Source organism: Schistocerca serialis, unplaced genomic scaffold (assembly GCF_023864345.2).
Source record: "Schistocerca serialis cubense isolate TAMUIC-IGC-003099 unplaced genomic scaffold, iqSchSeri2.2 HiC_scaffold_1261, whole genome shotgun sequence".
Taxonomy (NCBI): Eukaryota; Metazoa; Arthropoda; class Insecta; order Orthoptera; family Acrididae; genus Schistocerca; species Schistocerca serialis.
The window spans coordinates 5,481,518-5,500,125 of record NW_026047471.1 but is presented as its reverse complement, the minus strand read 5'-3'; the positions used below and the strand labels follow the sequence as shown (position 1 = coordinate 5,500,125).

The following is an 18,608-nucleotide window of genomic DNA, read 5'->3' as shown; positions in this document are numbered from 1 at the left end:
ACCTACTCCTGTGCATGGTTCCAAATCACGGCAGTAACAAAAAAGAAAAATCACGAGCCGTGGAATAACTCCTAATATTGCGTCGGACCTCCTTTTTCTCGACGTAGTGCAGCATCTCGATGTGGCAGGGTCTCAAAAAGTCATTGGATGCCCCCTGCAGAAATATTTACACATACTATAGTCGTCCATAATTGCGAAAGTGTTACCGGTGCAGGATTTTGAGCACGAACTAACCTCTCGATTATCTCTCACAGATGATTGATGGGATTTTTGTCGGGCCATCTGGATGGTCATAGCATTTCCTCAGATTGCCCAGAATGATCTTCAAACCAGTTCCGAACAATTGTGGTCCGGTTACTTGGCACACTGTCATCTATGGTTCAAATGGCTCTGAGCACTATGCGACTTAACTTCTGAGGTCATCAGTCGCCTAGAACTTAGAGCTAATTAAACCTAACTAACCTAAGGACATCACACACATCCATGCCCGAGGCAGGATTCGAACCTGCGACCATAGCTGTCGCTGGGTTCCAGACTGTAGCGCCTAGAACCGCACCGCCACTCCGGCCGGCTGTCATCTATCAGAAATTCCATAGCTGTTTGGGTCATGAAGTCCATCAATGGCTGCAAATGGCCAATGACCAGTTCAATTGGAGCAGAAGACCCAGACCATTCCACGTAAAACAGTTCCTTCTTGACAACTTGGGTCCATGGCTTGGTGGGGTCTGCACCACACTCCAACCCTACCATCAGTTCTTACCAAATTAAGTCGGGACTCATGTGACCAGGCCACCGTTTTCCAGTCGTGTAGGATCTAACCGATATCGTTATGTGCCCAAGAGAGGCGTTGCAGGTGATGTCGTGCTGCTAGAAAAGGCACTTGCGTCGCTTGTCTGCTACCATAGCCCATTAACGCCAAATTTCGTCGCACTGTCCTCACGGATGCATTATTTGTACGTCCCACATTGATTTCTGGGATTACGTCCCACAGTGTCGCTTTCCTCTTAGCACTGAAAACTCTACGCAAATGCCGCTGCTCTCAGTCGTTAAGGGAAAGCCGTCGATCACTGCGTTGTCCGGGGTGAGAGGTAATGCCTGAAATTTCGTATTCTCGGCACACAGTATACACTGTGGATCTCGGAATATTGAATTTCCGAAATGGAATGTCCCATGCGTCTTGCTCCAACTACCATTCCGCATTCAAAGTCTATTAATTCAGGCAGCCACAATCACATAGGAAACCTTTCTACATGAATCACTCGAGTCCGTCAATGTAATGTCCTCTTTACACTTTGGTTGCGCGATACTATCGCCATCTGGATATCTGCATATCGCTATTCCAAGACTATTTCACCTCAATGCAGAATGAAATAGAACGATGATGTGCATAGAATGATAGAAAATGGAACACAGAAAAAGATAGTGAATTATCGGCCGACTGGAAAGAGAGAACTGGGTAGACCTCGATAACATATAGATGGATGGATGACGGAGAGCGGAACAGGTGACTACAGCACCTAATCCTTGGAAGGAGATGACGACGAGGTTACAAATTAGTGCATATCCCACTGCAGAGTGAAAAATTCATTCTGAATACTACGAGGTGTTTATAAAGAGGTATCATATACCCATGCTGGAGGTGCTATTGTTCAAAACCGGAAGAGAAGATCCTATAATGATATGTTCAGAACACAATACCTGTTTTGATACGGGCCAGTTTGTTCTTTTATTCCATTATGTCAGCTGCATAGAAGTAGAAGCTATAGACAGTGCTGCCTGAGGTTACCACACATCCTGACAGATCCTTCCGCCCTTCTTTGCAGAGAATCACCCATTGTTCTAAGAACACCTGGATCGATTGAACTTTGTCGTATGTAGTGGTTAAGCGCTCCTGTAACTGCTGCACATTGTCTATGCGTTGCGCATACACCAATGTCTTTAAATGTACCCATAGCTAGAAAACCAACGGATTCAAGTCCGGTATAAGGGAAACCCATATAAACGCCAGTCGTCGTCGTTCTGCATGGGTATCGCTGTACAATAGCGCTGGTAATTCATCGCACAGAAATCATGGAACAGACATTAAGCCGTGTGGTGAAGTGTGTGGCCCTCTGCTTCTGCCAGCGACAATTCCTGCCCGTGCGTGGCTACTGGACCGATCCTGTTGCCTGACCTCACTGACCTCCATGATTAGTCGAGGACTTGTATCTGCTCACACTTGCATACTACAGTGTCATAATATGCTACACATATACCGATTACTATACACTAATCTTTACAAGTAAAACGGCCCATATCTCAACAGGTATTGGTTCCCGGATAAACACAATGTGATCAAAAATATCCGGACACCCCCAGAAACATACGTTTTTCATATTAGGTGTATTGTGCTGCCACCTATTGCCCGGTACTCCATATCAGTGACCTCAGTAAACATGGCGAGAGAGCAGAACGGGGCGCTCCGCGGAACTCACGGACTTCGAACGTGGTCAGGTTTTTGGATGTCACTTGTGTTATACGTCTGTACCCGAGATTTCCTCACTCCTAAACATCCCCAGGACCACTGTTTCCAATGTGGTAGTGAAGTGGAAACCTGAAGGGACACGTACAGCACAAACGCGTACATTCAGACCTCGTCTGTTGACTGACAGAGACAGGCGACAGTTGAAAAGGATCGTAATGTGTAATAGACAAACATCTATCCAGACCATCACACAGAAATTCCAAAGTGCATCAGGATCCACTGCAAGTACTATGACAGTTAGGCGGGAGGTGAGAAAACTTGGATTTCATAGTCGATCGGCTGCTCATAAGCCATACATCACGCCGTTAAATGCCAAACGACGCCTCGCTTAGTGTAAGGAGCGTAAACGTTGGACTATTGAACGGTAGAAAAACGTTGTGTGGAGTGCGAAAACACGGTGCACAATGTGGCGATCCGATGGCAAGGTGTGGGTATGGCGAATGCCCGGTGAACGTCATCTGCCAGTGTGTGTAGTGCCAACAGTAAAATTCGGAGGCGGTGGTGTTATGGTGTGGTCGTGTTTTTCATGGCGGGGGCTTGCACCTCTTGTTGTTTTGCGTGGCACTATCGTAGCACAGGCCTACATTGATGTTTAAAGCAACTTCTTGCTTCCCGCTGTTGAAGATCAATTCGGGGATGGCAACTGCATTTTTCAACACAATCGAGCACCTGTTCCTAGTGCACGGTAGTTGGCGGAGTGGCTGCAAGACAATAACATTCCTGTAATGGACTGGCCTGCACGGAGTCCTGACCTGAATCCTAAAGAACGGCTCTGGGATGTTTTGGAACGCTAACTTCGTGACAGGCCTCACCGACCAACATCAGTATAGCACTCCATGAAGAATGGGCTGCCATTTCCCAAGAAAGCATCCAGCACCTGATTGAACGTATGCCTAGGAGAGTGGAAGCTGTCATCAATGGTAAGAGTGGGCCAACACCATATTGAATTCCAGCATTACCGATGGAGAGCGCCACGAACTTGCAAGTCATTTTCAGTCAGTCTTCTAGTTTTGACCCACACTGTCTCCTGTAGGATATGTGAGACTTTTTTTAAAGCCCTGTACGAGATGGGTACGGTATGGTAAGCCGTTGTGGGGAAGAGCAAGTTATGAAAGCTGATAATTAAAAATAAAAAACGAATACCAAGAATAATGAAGTGGGTTGTCTAAAAGAAAACGTGCAGGATTTTTTAAAGAATTGTGATTATTTCAGTATACAATGTGTGGCTTATATTCGGTGAATTGTTCAAGATATGGGAATGAGGTTTATATCAAACGATAATAGGCAGAGGGGGTAAGTAGTACTCTTGTATCAATCGATATTTTGAAGCAAGTACCCTTTTGTTAAAAAAAAACGCAGCGAATCACGTTTTTAATGAACGCTATTGAAAAGAAGATATAACCCTCTTTAATTTTGAAGATTACAATTTTGGCAAAAGTACCCGAGAAATGAGTGAAAACTGAAGGGGAGTGCGACCAGAGTCGGCTATTGTATTTTAAACATTGTACAATAGCGGTCTCATGCCAGTTTCCATCATACTATCAAATCTTTCGATCGTTTCCTTTTCTCACAAAAGCTATTCACTTAAAAATGTGTTCATTGACACATTTGAAATACTTTTCTAAGCTCCACATACACTATATATTAGTATATACTGTAGTTTCATTTCAAGGAGTGTAGCTGACCGTCTTGTGTAAAATATGCTAAGACGAAACATACTTTATCTCTGTAGCGTTGGCCTATCTTGTTGGACGACGAAGCAAGGCATGAGAGCTCCACTTGATGATATTTCAACCCCAATAGCAGATTTTGGTCGCCTTGTATTTCATCTTAACCACATTTCGCTGAGCAATTTAGAGAAATCACGGAAAACCGAAATCTAGATGCTGGATGTGGAATCGAACCTCCGTCCTCCCATGTGCGAATCCCGTGTGCCACCTCACTCGGTAAGACGCAGATGTCACTGAGGCGATACTGTATGTGATATGCTACGTCACGCGCGTGACGCAATGGTTGTCCGTGCGACACTCGGGTTGCCACGGGAACGATACCAAGCAACAAGACACAGCAGTTGGCGATAGCTTCGTGTGCGGCGCATTGCTACCAGTCTCTTCTTGAACAGTTTCCGTGTATTTGACGTATCTATTCGAGCTATGGCTCTCCTTACAGCGTTAAAGCAATTTTATATGCTAGCTACATTTGGTATGCAACATTGTATGGTCCAAATTGCATCAGATGTAAACTGGAGGGTGACTACATTTCTTATTGCAAGGTTTTCAAAATATGTGCTGTGTTTTACTTAATTTAGAATTATCAACAAATATGAGCTGTAGGAAAAGAGAACCAGTTCATTATCGAACTCTGTTATCAGAATTCAGATGCCAAAGAATCTAACTTTTTTTCGAATAATTCCCTCAGAATGGAAATATTGCATCTCGGAGAACAAATGTGAATCCCAAAACAGTAGTTCCTTAAGTTTTTACGCGAGAAGTAAACTTTTACATAGAAAATAACTACAGAGACGGTTGTACCGTTGCTTCATCCACATAAAACTATTTTGAACCACATCATATGACTTGAAGTTTCTATCCTCCTGTATCATACGATGCAGTTGCGCGGAGAAACTTACACTCCGTTTCGCTCTGGGCCATACGCAGAGAACTGTACTGATGTTACATCGCTGTCGTCCCAGTGTGAACCAGTTACGGTAACTACGATGTAAATGCTTGGAAAAATACCAATAATTTTCATAAACATTATACAGCTGTTACTAAGAAATGTGAACTATAAGTAGCATCAAAATTGTGGGAAAATAGGCGTGTTTCTTGCTGAACATCTTGATTTATATTAATCACATTAGTTCTGGCGCTGAGCTTTTTGTATTACAATTTTTTGCGAAGATCAGTTAAATACATTTTTATGAACAGGCCCCACACTTGGAATCTGTGCACTGAAGAACTGACTTACTTAGACGCTTGAAACCGTAGGTGCACAAAAACAACATATCTATCTTAAAAGCTGACTACAATCATGTCGTTTCAACCACAAGTTTTTATTCTAGAAATATTTACATCTGATAATCCAAACTAAGGTTACTCTTTATAATTAATCAGTATGTAGTTTCCTTCATGTTGATAGCACGGTAAATGTTTGTAGTCCACTTTCCTCCAAATAGTGCCTTTAGTTCAAGTAGGTATTTTGTGCATAGAATAAACATACCACGAAATTTAACTCTCGAGGAATTCAGTTCAAAGATATGTTTGACCTATGACTGACCTTTGTTGTTTCTAATATATTCCAGTTGCCTAATTTTCATGGTTTACATGTTCCTCATCTTATCAATTTCTTGTTTCTCCTCGTGATTCTGGCATCTTCGTTTGCCTCAAGGACTCACTTCTCAGCTTCGGTCACTCTCAACTGGTAAGAATGATTATCTTATATTAAGCGCAGAATATATTCCTGGCAATTGTAGAACTTCACGCCTCCTAACTGCCCCACATTAAAATGAATTACAGGCATATAACTCTGACAATAGGAACTCGAACTACAGGAAAGTCTGTAAGAAAAACAACGCTCGAAAGCCAAATATATACAAGGCAAACATAAGAGCATCGCAAAGCGTATCTTCTAATAGTAGTGTTAGCTTGCAAAAGAACTGTATAGTATACGCTTCTCGAGCAAGAATCTAATGATGACATTGAAGTGTGAAAGCAGCTGAAACAAGAATGTGTAGGACACACATAGAGAGGTCTTTAAATTCATTTTTAAACAACTTCCTCGTGTCCAGTTCAATAATTTTAACCACCATTTCGTTCAAAAAGCTCTAAATATCAATTTAAGATGAAAAATAAAATATCGATTTTTTTGAAGTGAAAGTTACCAAGGGGGAAGGAACACAGGGTGACGAATGAAAATATTGCTCAAATTTAGGGCTTTTTTTTCCTCCGTAGTGGAATGTAGTTGACAAATGGGGTTTGATGCAATGAGTAAAGCATAAGTTGAACTTTCTATTGGTATTTTTATTGAAAAATATTAATATCTTCACTGTGTAATTAGGAGTTTCCCATCGCAGCTCTGAAATGAGTAGATCGACGGTTGTCGCTATAACGTGAAATTAACATATCACCCTGATACTTACAGTGTAATTTTAATTCATCGTAGGACTTTGCAAACAAAAAAACGAAAAAAACTAAATTATAGAAATTTCAGTATGAACATAAAAAATCGGCTGCGGTGAACTGAAGAGAATTGTCTGCTTTAATAGAGACCAAAAATGATTAAAATCGGATGAAAACTGTAGCGAGGGCAATGACAAACATTCCGGAAAACGTGATTTTGATAAAAACGCGTTCACAGTTTGACCTGGATTTATCATATAAAATGGGACAAAACTTGAAGCTCATGGGATATTATCGATGCCTGATCCATGATAACTATCGCCCCTACTAGTGAATGGCCGCTTTCTGCTACTTTGACCTGACAAGCCCTCATTTTCGTCCTCAAGGCGCCTTTCGTCACTGAGATCATCGCCACTGGTGTCTCTATCTTCATAGAATCGGCGCATTTCATTGCCGATTTTGATCTGAAGGGCATTTGCCACGTGAATTAAGGCAGTATGGTCCACACTGAATAGACATTCGGCCAAAATTGAAACAATGTTGACAGTTTCGCTTCGGCTGGGTGTTATGTTTGGAGCGTATGTGTAAATGAGACCACTGAAACTTTAGTTCACATTTTGCGTAAAACTGCCCAAACAACGCTCCATCAAATCAGGTTTACTCAGATCGGTATAAATAGGGGTGATGGCATCGACAACGACTTGTAGCAATGGCGTTTTGTGTTTGTAACTTACCAGTTCACCGGTTGCTTTAGCGCGCTGCCAGATGCACGAGGATTGCTCGCAAGCAGGACAGAAGGAATGTTGACGAATATAATCCGATAAATTTTTGTGAAGTAGTGTGTCATATTCTCAGCAGAGTCGAAATTATCACGAATATCTTTTCCATAATACTGAGCGTCTACCAGGGGCCGTCTAACCTCGGCTTCAAACGCTCATAGAATTGTTACTTTTTGAAATCCTCTGATAATATTTTGGGGAATACTTCCTCAATGTATGCATGGTGATCCATTTATCGTGACCGGGCCAAATATCTCACGAAATAAGCGTCAAACGTAAAAACTACAAAGAACGAAACTTGTCTAGCTTGAAGGGGAAAACCAGATGGCGCTGTGGTTGGCCCGCTAGATGGCGCTGCCACAGGGCAAACGTATATCAGCTGCATTTATTTAAATAGGAACCCCCATTTTTTATTACATATTCGTGTAGTACGTAAAGAAATATGAATGTTTTAGTTGGACCACTTTTTTCGCTTTGTGATAGATGGCGCTGTAATAGTCACAAACATATGGCTCACAAATGTAGACGAACAATTGGTAACAGGTAGGATTTTAAATTAAAATTATTTCGGTTGTTCCAATGTGATGCATGTACCTTTGTGAACTTATCATTTCTGAGAACGCATGCTGTTACAGCGTGATTGCCTGTAAATACCACATTAATGCAATAAATGCTCAAAATGATGTCTACCAGCCTCAGTTGCATTTGTCAATACTTGTAACGACATTCCTCTCAACAGCGAGTAGTTCGCCTTCCGTAATGGTCGCACATGCATTGACAATGCGCTGACGCATGTTGTCAGGCGTTGTCGGTGGATCACGATGGCAAATATCCTTTAACTTTCCCCACAGATCCGGTGAACGTGCGGGCCATGGTATTGTGTTTCGACGACCAATCCACCTGTCATGAAATGGCTATTCAATACCACTTCAACATCACGTGAGCTACATGCCGGACATCCATTATGTTGGAAGTACATCGCTATTCTGTCATGCAGTGAAACATCTTGTAGTAACATCGGTAGAACATTAGGTAGGAAATCAGCATACATTGCACCATTTAGATTGCCATCGATAAAATGGGGGCCAATTATCCTTCCTTCCACAATGCCGCACCATACATTATCCCGCCAAGGTCGCTGATGTTGCACTTGTCGCAGCCATCGTGGATTTTCCGTTGCCCAATAGTGCATATTATGCCGGTTTACGTTACCGCTGTTGGTGAATGACGCTTCGTCGCTAAGTAGAACGCGTGCAAAAAATCTGTCATCGTCCCGTAATTTCTCTTGTGCCCAGTGGCAAAACTGTACACGGCGTTCGAAGTCGTCACCATGCAATTCCTGGTGCATAGAAATATGGTACGGATGCAATCGATGTTGATGTAGCATTCTCAACACCGACGTTTTTGAGATTCCCGATTCTCGCGCAATTTGTCTGCTACTGATGTGCGGATTAGCCGCGACAGCAGCTAAAACACCTTCTTGGGCATCATCATTTGTTGCAGGTCGTGTTTGACGTTTCACATGTGGCTGAACACTTCCTGTTTCCTTAAATAACGTAACTATCCGACGAACGGTCCGGACACTCGAATGATGGCGTCCAGGATATCGAGCAGCATACATAGCACACGCCCGTTGGGCATTTTGATCACTACACGATTTCGACCTTGCTGCGATTGGTAAACGGTCCATTTTAACACGGGTAATGTATCACGAAGCAAATACCGTCCGAACTGGCGGAATGTTACGTGATACCATGTACTTATACGTTTGTGACTATTACAGCGCCATGTATCACAAAGCGAAAAAAAGTGGTCCAACTAAAACATTCACATTTCTTTACGTACTACACGCATATGTAATAAAAAATGGGGGTCCCTATTTAAAAAAACGCAGTTGTAATCCGTTTGACCAATGGCAGCGCCATCTAGCGGGCCAACCATAGCACCATCTGGTTTCCCCCTTCAAGTTAGACGAGTTTCGTTCTTTGTAGTTTTCTCGTTTGATGCTTATTTCGAGAGATATTTGGCCTGGTCACTATCAATGGACCACCCTGTATACATTCGACTTACGTAATAAAATATTTTCGTGAAGTTTCGACCGTCACCACGTCGATCCGCCTTTAATCGTGTCAGTTGTGTTCCTGTGGTCTCTACCAATGCGGGTTGCTTCTGCGTCATATCGCGAGTAGCATCGCATATCGTTTCACCCTTGACCATCGTCTCTCATGGACTGCCATCTCCAGACAATCCAAGCCAAGGGACGCTCCCGACTCCGTCTCCTCAAGCTCTTTTCTGGCCGCACGTGGGGTCTGGACCCCTCCACCATCCTCCACACCTATAAATCCCTTATCCGCCCTATTCTGTGCTACGCTCATCCCGCCTGGATCTCCGCCCCTCCTACCTTTTTTCAAATCCCTTCAAATCCTAGAACGCCAAGCGCTCCGCCTCACCTATCCCACGCGGATCCTCTATGACCTTATTCCGTTCCCGCACCTCCTTCTTTTCCTCGAACGGATACGGATCCTCTACACCTCCCGCAAACTTAATCCCCATCACCCGCTTGTCTCTCCCATCCTCTCCCAACCCCGTCCGCTGCCGCGCCTGCATTCCCACATCCCACCTGCTCTCCATCTCTCCACTCTCCATACCCTCGCCCAAGGTGGCTTCCAGCAACTCCCCCTCCCTGATGATGCCCTCATCCCCCCCCCCCCCCATCTATCCCTCCTACCAACTTTGATCCTCCTCTTCTCCACCCTGTGTTTTTCTCCTGAGGGCACCCTCTCTCCTTTCTCTCCCTTCCTCCCTCCCTCCTCCCCTGGGATTCCCCAACCCCCCCCTACCTTCTCTCCTCCCCCTCCCTTCTCCACTGCCACTGGCATCTACACACTCCCCTCTCCCTCCTCCCCCCTCCCCCCTCCCACCTCCCCCTTCTTTCCCTATTTGGCAGGTCCCCGGACACGTATAGTGAACTTTGGCGTGCCAGAGATCATCGCCTAGTGTTTGTATGTGTGTGTGTGTGTGTGTGTGTGTGTGTGTCGTCGTATTCGTGTTCAAGTGTACCAGTGTTACTCGTTTGTGCTCCAATGTTCGCGTGTGCCATCTGTCCTCACTGTGCGTGCCCACATGTCTGAACATTTTTATTTGGACTCTGCGCCCGTAAACGGCTCCGTGTGTTTTACTTTTGTATGTCTACGTTTGTATGTCGACCCTGTCTGTTCCGTGCTTGTCTTCTTTTGTCTCATTAGTTTTCTCTGTGGCCGAAAAGTGGCGTAATGTGCCGCTGCTGGCCTTCCTGTATCAGGTGTGAAATTACCAATAAAGAAAAAAAAACGCGAAACTTCCTGGCAGATTAAAACTGTGTGCCGGACCGAGACTCGAACTCGGGACCTTTGCCACTCGCGGGCAGGTGCTCTGGCAACTGAGCTACCCAAGCACGACTCACTCCCCGTTCTCACAGCTTTACTTCTGCCAGTACCTCGTCTCCTACCTTCCAAACTTTACAGAAGCTGTGAGGACGGGGCGTGAGTCGTGCTTGGGTAGCTCAGTTTGTAGAGCATTTGCCCGCGAAAGGCAAAGGTCCCGAGTTCGAGTCTCGGTCCGGCACATAGTTTTAATCTGCCAGGAAATTTCATATCAGCGCGCACTCCGCTGCTGAGTGAAAATCTCATTCTAAAAAAAAGAAAGCGTGACGTATTGCCAGAGTGAGAACCGCACCAAAGAGTTTTCGAAAGGCATAAGAAAGTACGAGGGGGGACCCGAAAGAAACCGGACTCCGAGGGCACTGCCACTCGTAAAGGTAGTGCAGAGTTCTCACGCTAGATGGTGTTAGTAGGGACCTTCATGAAACAGCTGTGCAGACGGCGTCAGTGTAGAGCTGAACGTGGAAGTGTGGTATTGTGTTTCTCTGACTGTTGGCGGGTTATCTCTGCGATGTCGTCATGGGTCGTTATGGCAATTTTAAAAGAACAAAGAGTGGGTGTGAACTTTGTTTCCTGCTTAAAAAAAACTGCAACGGAGACACACCAAATGCTCCAGGAAGCTTCCAGAAGGACGCAATGAGCCGCACACAGGTTTTCGAGTGGTTTGGGCGCTTTAAACGTGGTGAGATGTGTGTTGAAGACCAAGCTCGTTCTCGACGCCCTTCAACATTGCGAAATGAGGAGAACATAAAGGTCCGCCGAAAGATCGACCAAATTTCAGCAGAGACAGGAATCGGTTGGAGCTCGTGCCAGCGGATTTTGAGTAAGGATTTGCACATGAGACTTGTTGGTGCTAAATTTGTTCCGCACCTTCTCACGCAGGAGCAAAGAACCATCCGCATGAATGTGTGTCAGGACTTGAAAACAGAGATTGCACGTGATCCAAACTTCTTGAACAAAGTCATTACGAGGGGATGAGAGTTGGTGTTACGGGTATGACCCACAAACCAAGCAAGCGTCAAGCCAGTGGAGGACTCCCAACTCTCCCAGACCAAAAAAAAGCAAAGCAAGTGAGCTCAAATGTGAAGACGGTGAACATTGTCTTTTTTGATGTTCGTGGTATTGTGCATCGGGAATTCGTACCCCCTGGCCAGACTGTTATCCAGCACTTTTACTTGGATGTTTTAAGGCGTCTACGAGAGGATGTGAGGAGGAAACGCCCGGAACTTTGGCGATCAGGTGACTGGTTTCTGCATCACGACAACGCTCCAGCACACACGGCCTTACGAGTGACCCACTATTTGGCATCTCAGAGGTGGTCTGTCGTTCCCCACGCTCCGTATTCGCCGGACCTAGCCCCGTGCGACTTTTTCCTACTTCCACGAATGAAAAAAACGCTAAAAGGGGAGCGTTATGACGATGTGGAGGTGGTAAAAACAGCTTCGCAAAGGGCACTGGACAATATCAAAGAGTTCCAAACATGCTTGCAACAGTGGGAGAATAGACTTGACAAGTGCATAGCATGTAATGGAGAGTATTTTGAAGGTGATTGAAGTAATTTTGTAAAAAGGTTCATCAATAAATTTCTTATGACAACAATCCGATTTCTTTTGGGTCCCCTCTCGTATAACCGTGCAATAACGTGTTTCAGTTAAGACATCTACAGCAGTAAAACCCTCTAGGTGAGTGGGGGGCAGCGGAGGCGCCACTCACTGTGTACGGTGACGTATCCCAGCGTGGCGGGCACGCCGGCCTTGCGGCGCGGCACGGTCAGGAAGAGGCGGTCGCGCCACACCTCGAGGCCGTGCGGCAGGTTGGTGTGCGGCGTGTAGCCGGCCCGCAAGGCGTCGGCGGCGGCCGGCTGCTCGGGCCACGTCCAGCTGACCGCCTGCCACGAGAACGCCTTGCGCACGGCCCTGGTGGCCGAGGCCCGCGCCTGCGGCGTCACCGTCGCCAGCAGCACCGCCGCCGACGTCAGCAGCGTCGCCGCCGTCGTCAGCAGCGCCGACGTCGTCATGGCGCGCCGCGTCTGCGCCCAAACGTCCACGTCAGGACCTTTGTTAAAAGTCCTGGGAACACACTGCATCTCAGGAAGCTGCTACGGATGCGAGGAAAGCTTCACTGCAAATACGAACGTAGCCAAAGCCTAGTGGGCAAACAAAAGTTTAACGAAGCCAAACTTAGCGTAACGAGAGTACCACGTAGAGTTATACTCTACCAAAACTATAGTTCGGTATTGTTGGTAAATTACGAGGTGCATTCAAGTTCCAAGGCCTCCGATTTTTTTTTTCTAATTAACTACTCACCCGAAATCGATGACTCTGGCGTTTCTTCTCGACGTAATCGCCCTGCAGACGTACACATTTTTCACAACGCTGACGCCATAATTCCATGGCAGCGGCGAAGGCTTCTTTAGGAGTCTGTTTTGACCACTGGAAAATCGCTGAGGCAATAGCAGCACGGCTGGTGAATGTGCGGCCACGGAGAGTGTCTTTTATTGTTGGAAAAAGCCAAAAGTCACTAAGATCCAGGTCAGGTGAGTAGGGAGCATGAGGAATCACTTCAAAGTTGTTATCACGAAGAAACTGTTGCGTAACGTTAGCTCGATGTGCGGGTGCGTTGTCTTGGTGAAACAGCACACGCGCAGCCCTTCCCGGACGTTTTTGTTGCAGTGCAGGAAGGAATTTGTTCTTCAAAACATTTTCGAAGGATGCACCTGTTACAGTAGTGCCCTTTGGAACGCAATGGGTAAGTATTACGCCCTCGCTGTCCCAGAACATGGACACCATCATTTTCTCAGCACTGGCGGTTACCCGAAATTTTTTTGGTGGCGGTGAATCTGTGTGCTTCCATTCAGCTGACTGGCGCTTTGTTTCTGGATTGAAAAATGGCATCCACGTCTCATCCATTGTCACAACCGACGAAAAGAAAGTCCCATTCATGCTGTCGTTGCGCGTCAACATTGCTTGGCAACATGCCACACGGGCAGCCATGTGGTCGTCCGTCAGCATTCGTGGCACCCACCTGGATGACACTTTTCGCATTTTCAGGTCGTCATGCAGGATTGTGTGCACAGAACCCACAGAAATGCCAAATCTGGAGGCGATCTGTTCAACAGTCATTCGGCGATCCCCCAAAACAATTCTCTCCACTTTCTCGATCATGTCGTCAGACCGGCTTGTGCGAGCCCGAGGTTGTTTCGGTTTGTTGTCACACGATGTTCTGCCTTCATTAAACTGTCGCACCCACGAACGCACTTTCGACACATCCATAACCCCAACACAACATGTCTCTTTCAACTGTCGATGAATTTCAATTTGTTTCACACCAGTAAGGTAGTATCGACATATGATACCACAGGATTAGTAGGGATAGAAACATATCACATTCTGAAGGACGACAGTTCAAACCCATATCCGGCCATACTGATTTAGGTTTTCTGTGATTTCCCTAAATTGTTTCAGGCAAGCGCCAGGATGGTTCCCTAATACGATGGGACCAATGACCTCGCTCTTTGCTCCCTACACCCAAATTAACCAAGCAACCAAAGAAACATAAATGAATGTGGAAGAGATATGGCTTGGCTCTGAGCACTATGGGACTTAACATCTTAGGTCATCAGTCCCCTAGAACTTAGAACTACTTAAACCTAACTAACCTAAGGACATCACACACATCCATGCCCGAAGCAGGATTCGAACCTGCGACCGTAGCAGTCCCGCGGTTCCGGACTGCAGCGCCTAGAACGGCACGGCCACCGCGGCCGGCATGGAAGAGATAAAATGGGAGCCGACGACATCTTTCTTTTCTTTTGTTTGTTTGGTTGTTTGTTTGGCACGTAGTTAGAACCACACATCATTCACTGATAGTCCACTGTCTATTTTATATCCTTACAGAAAGTATGTTGCATTTTATAAGAAGTAAAAATTAAGCGATGGCGTAACTCATGAGCTTTTATACAACCAAAGGAGTTACTTTTGATGCAAGGACAGTCTACAAATACAAACATAAATATATGCCTATATAATTTTTCTTGTCATTTTGTACTCAGAACGTTCTTCATCATTATCAAATGCAAAGGGTTTTCTGTTATTACTGATAAATGCGAAAATCGTTTATGACTAACAGAAAAATGTTTTGTGTAAGGTCGAAAAGGTGTTCAAGTTAGATTTGATAAATTTCTGCTTTGCGATCTTTTTTTAAAATTTTGTTCAGAAAAATTTGTTTCGCTATGTGATAAATTTGCATCGTTTTCTTTATTTTTACTACAGCATCCCTCTTTTTCGTTAGAAGTCAACAATTTTCGAATAAGACCTGAATTAAACGTTGAAGATTTCACTTGTGTTATAAATACTGTTTTACTTGAGTAAAAGACACAGGGATAACTGTGTAGAACAAAAGTGTTCTGCAGGCTATCCAGCCAGACAGAATAGTGACGTTCATTGCCTCGTGGTCACTTCTTTGTGACACAGGATGACTTTCCCGCTCCAGCTGCTCTGTCCTTTGGCTTCTTTCTACAAGCTTGTGAGGTTATAAGCTCCTGTGGCCTGTCTCCTCTCACTCTTTTTCATTTTTTTTTATTAGATATCATTTTACTAATGTGTCTCAGTAGGGGCCGGCCGAGGAAGCTTATTGTTGTAAATGTAACCGGTAATAAGGACTCTGGTTTTTATTTGTGGTATTTCAGCTGGTGTTGAGACATTGCTTGTTCTTTTGTTTTTCTTGTGTAGGTGAGGCGGGGCTGAACGAGAGCCATTTGTGTTAAGTATGGCAGAAAAACGTGGGGTCGGGTCTGGAAGACTTTTCAGCGGATACGAGGGGTGTGGACAATAGCATGTGGTGGCTCCTCAGGGTGGCCGGCATTATGATTTATTGTGCAAATGGTCCACGGGATGAAACATACTAACTAAAGTCTACTACTCCTCATTACGGTCGTCTCTTTTCGATTTACTCTCAGTATACAGTGTCGTTATTGAACTGTTCATTCCTAGTCGCTCGAAATCTTGTTACTAACTAAGGAACGACAGAAGATGCGCAAAATGATGACAGAAAATATCCCAAAATTTCTGACGGACAAACTTTTTACTGGACTCGAACTCGAACACAGTGCTTTGCCTATTATGGGCAACGCTATTATCAGCTGAACTGCCCTGTCTCGACTCCTTCATATGATCCACTCTCATGAGTCACTCAGAGTAGACAGAGGTGACAGAAGTCATTGGATACCTCCTAATACCGTGTCGGACCTCCTTTTGCCCGGGGCAGTGCCGCAAATCGACGTGGCATGGACTCAACAAGTCGTTGGAAGTCCCTTGCAGAAATATTGAGCCGTCCAAATATGCGAAACTGAAGTCGGTACAGAATTTTGTGCGCGAACTGTCCTTCGAATTATGTCCCATAAATGTTCGATGCGATTCACGTCGGGCGATCTGGGTGTCTCAATCATTCACTTGAACTTTTCGGAATATTCTTCAACCCAATCGGAAAGCAATTGTGACCCGATGACAAGATATAGTTTTTTGGGAACATGAAGTTCATCAATGGTAGTAAATGGTCACCAAGTAGCCGAACATAAGCATTTCCAGTCAATGATCGATTTAGTTGAACAAGAGGAAGCAGCTCATTCCACGTAAATACAACCCACACCATTGTGCAGCCACCGCCAGCTTGCACAGTGCCTTGTTGAGAACCTGAGTCCATGGCTTCGTGCGTTCTGCGCTACCCTGGAACCCTGCCATCAGCTCTTACCAACTGAAATCGGGACACGTCTGACCGGGACACGGTTTTAAAGTCGTGTAGGGTCCAAACGATATAGTCACGAGCCCATGAGAAAGGCTGCAGGCGACGTCCCGCTGTTAGCAAAAGCATTCATGTCGGTCATCTGCTGCCATAGCCCATAAACGCCAAATTTCATCACTCGGTCTTAACGGATAGTTCGTCGTACGTCCCACGCTTGTCTGTTAGCAATGACAATTCTACGCGAACGTCGCTGCTCTCGGTCGTTAAGTGAAGGCAGTATGTCACTGCGTTGTCCGTGTTGAGAGGTGATGCCTGAAATTTGATATCCTCGGTACACTCTTGACACTGTGGATCTAGCAGTATTGCATTCCCTAACAGTTTCTGAAAGGAACGTCCCATGCACCGAGCTTCAACTACCATTCAGCATTCAATGTCCGTTAATTCCCGCAGCCCCAATCACATCGGAATCTTTTTCATATGAATGACCTGAATAAATATGACAGCTCCGCCAATGCAATGTCCTTTTATACGTTTTATACGCGGTACTACCAGCATCTGGGTATTAGCACAACACTATCCCATGACCTTTATCACCTCAAAGTAGAGATCTGTCTGCCGACTGAGGAAAGGTATTTTTCCGTGCAGTGGCGACTGCGAAACCCGATGGACGTGGGGTGTTGGTTAGTGCAGTTTTCCCTGGTTCGAGCACGGACTATCTGTTTTAGTGTATGTGGCAACTGGCGTTGGTTTTTTAAAAATATATCCGAACATAAAGTGCTCCCCATATTTTCAGTTTTTTTTAGTACAAAGACAGAATTACTTCAATTAAAGATCTTTACAACCGGCCGCGGTGGCCGAGCGGTTGTAGGCGCTTCAGTCCGGAACCGGGCGACTGCTACGGTCGAAGGTTCGAATCCTGTCTCGGGCATGGATGTGTGTGATGTCCTTAGGTTAGTTAGTTTTAAGTAGTTCTAAGTTCTAGGGAACTGATGACCTCAGATGTTAAGTCCCATAGTGCTCAGAGCCATTTGAACCATTTTGAAAGATCTTGGCCTCCCTATTAGAAGAAATTCTAGCCTTTTTGTTTGACTCACAGTCGTCGCCTGGACTTTAGAAGGGACGCGAGCACGCACTGCGTACATTAGTTCTTCTAAAATCTCACAGAAACCATTTCCCATGCTTAACACGGACGTCTTCAAAAATGGTTGAAATGGCTCTGAGCACTATGGCGCTTAACTGCTGAGGTCATCAGTCCCCTAGAACTTAGAACTACTTAAACCTAACTAACCTAAGGACATCACACACATCCATGCCCGAGGCAGGATTCGAACCTGCGACCGTAGGAGTCGCGCGGTTCCCGACTGTAGCGCCTAGAACCGCTCGACCGCACCGGCCGGCAACGGACGGCTTCCTCTGAAGGAACAGATACGAATAAACTCCTGGAAAGGGGAAACGTATTAGCTACAAAGTAAAGTTTGCATCAGCTGTTGCGCTGCAATAGTCGACTTCCGGAATGTTTTATCAGACATCCGTTTGTTGAATCGCTCTCTGATTCTGCTTACGTCGCAACACGTATCAGTTTCCTCCTCAGTATCGTTTTGTAACAGCGTACTATTGCGCGTGTGTGTCCGCTTACTGGTCGTGCTGCAACAGCGCAAGACAAAGTCTGTTGATTCGACTACATTAAGTAAGTAAAAACGTGATTTGATACGCTGATCCACCTGAAGACGAGGACATAAGCCTCCTAAAGGCGTTATGTGGATAAATGAAAAGTGAAACAGGTAACAGTTTTAACTTATCTTCTATGTCATAAACAGACGCAGTTCCCAAACTCGATCCACCAAGGACGGCGTAAGTGCATTCGTTACCACTGGGTGAAATTTATTGCAAAACTCATGAAATTTCCCTGCTCTCTCGTACCTGTTTCATGAAATGTCGAGTCTTCAACCGATTTTGTTTGGCTGTCCTTTCGTTTGTAGGTGGTCAGTATTTCAGCTGGCTAGTTGCGGTACATTTTGACGCGTCTCTG

The 18,608-nt window shown here is 45.2% G+C and overlaps 1 protein-coding gene across 1 annotated transcript in view; it reads right to left on the bottom strand.

Annotated features, from left to right (window-relative positions):
* Window positions 1-18,608, bottom strand: part of LOC126438153 (L-dopachrome tautomerase yellow-f2-like) — a 131,821-nt gene that overhangs the window by 42,982 nt on the left and 70,231 nt on the right. Inside the window, exon 2 of the mRNA XM_050090531.1 lies at window positions 12,554-12,869. Within this exon, the coding sequence (XP_049946488.1) occupies window positions 12,554-12,869 (316 nt within the window). The remainder of the gene's footprint in view (window positions 1-12,553; window positions 12,870-18,608) is intronic.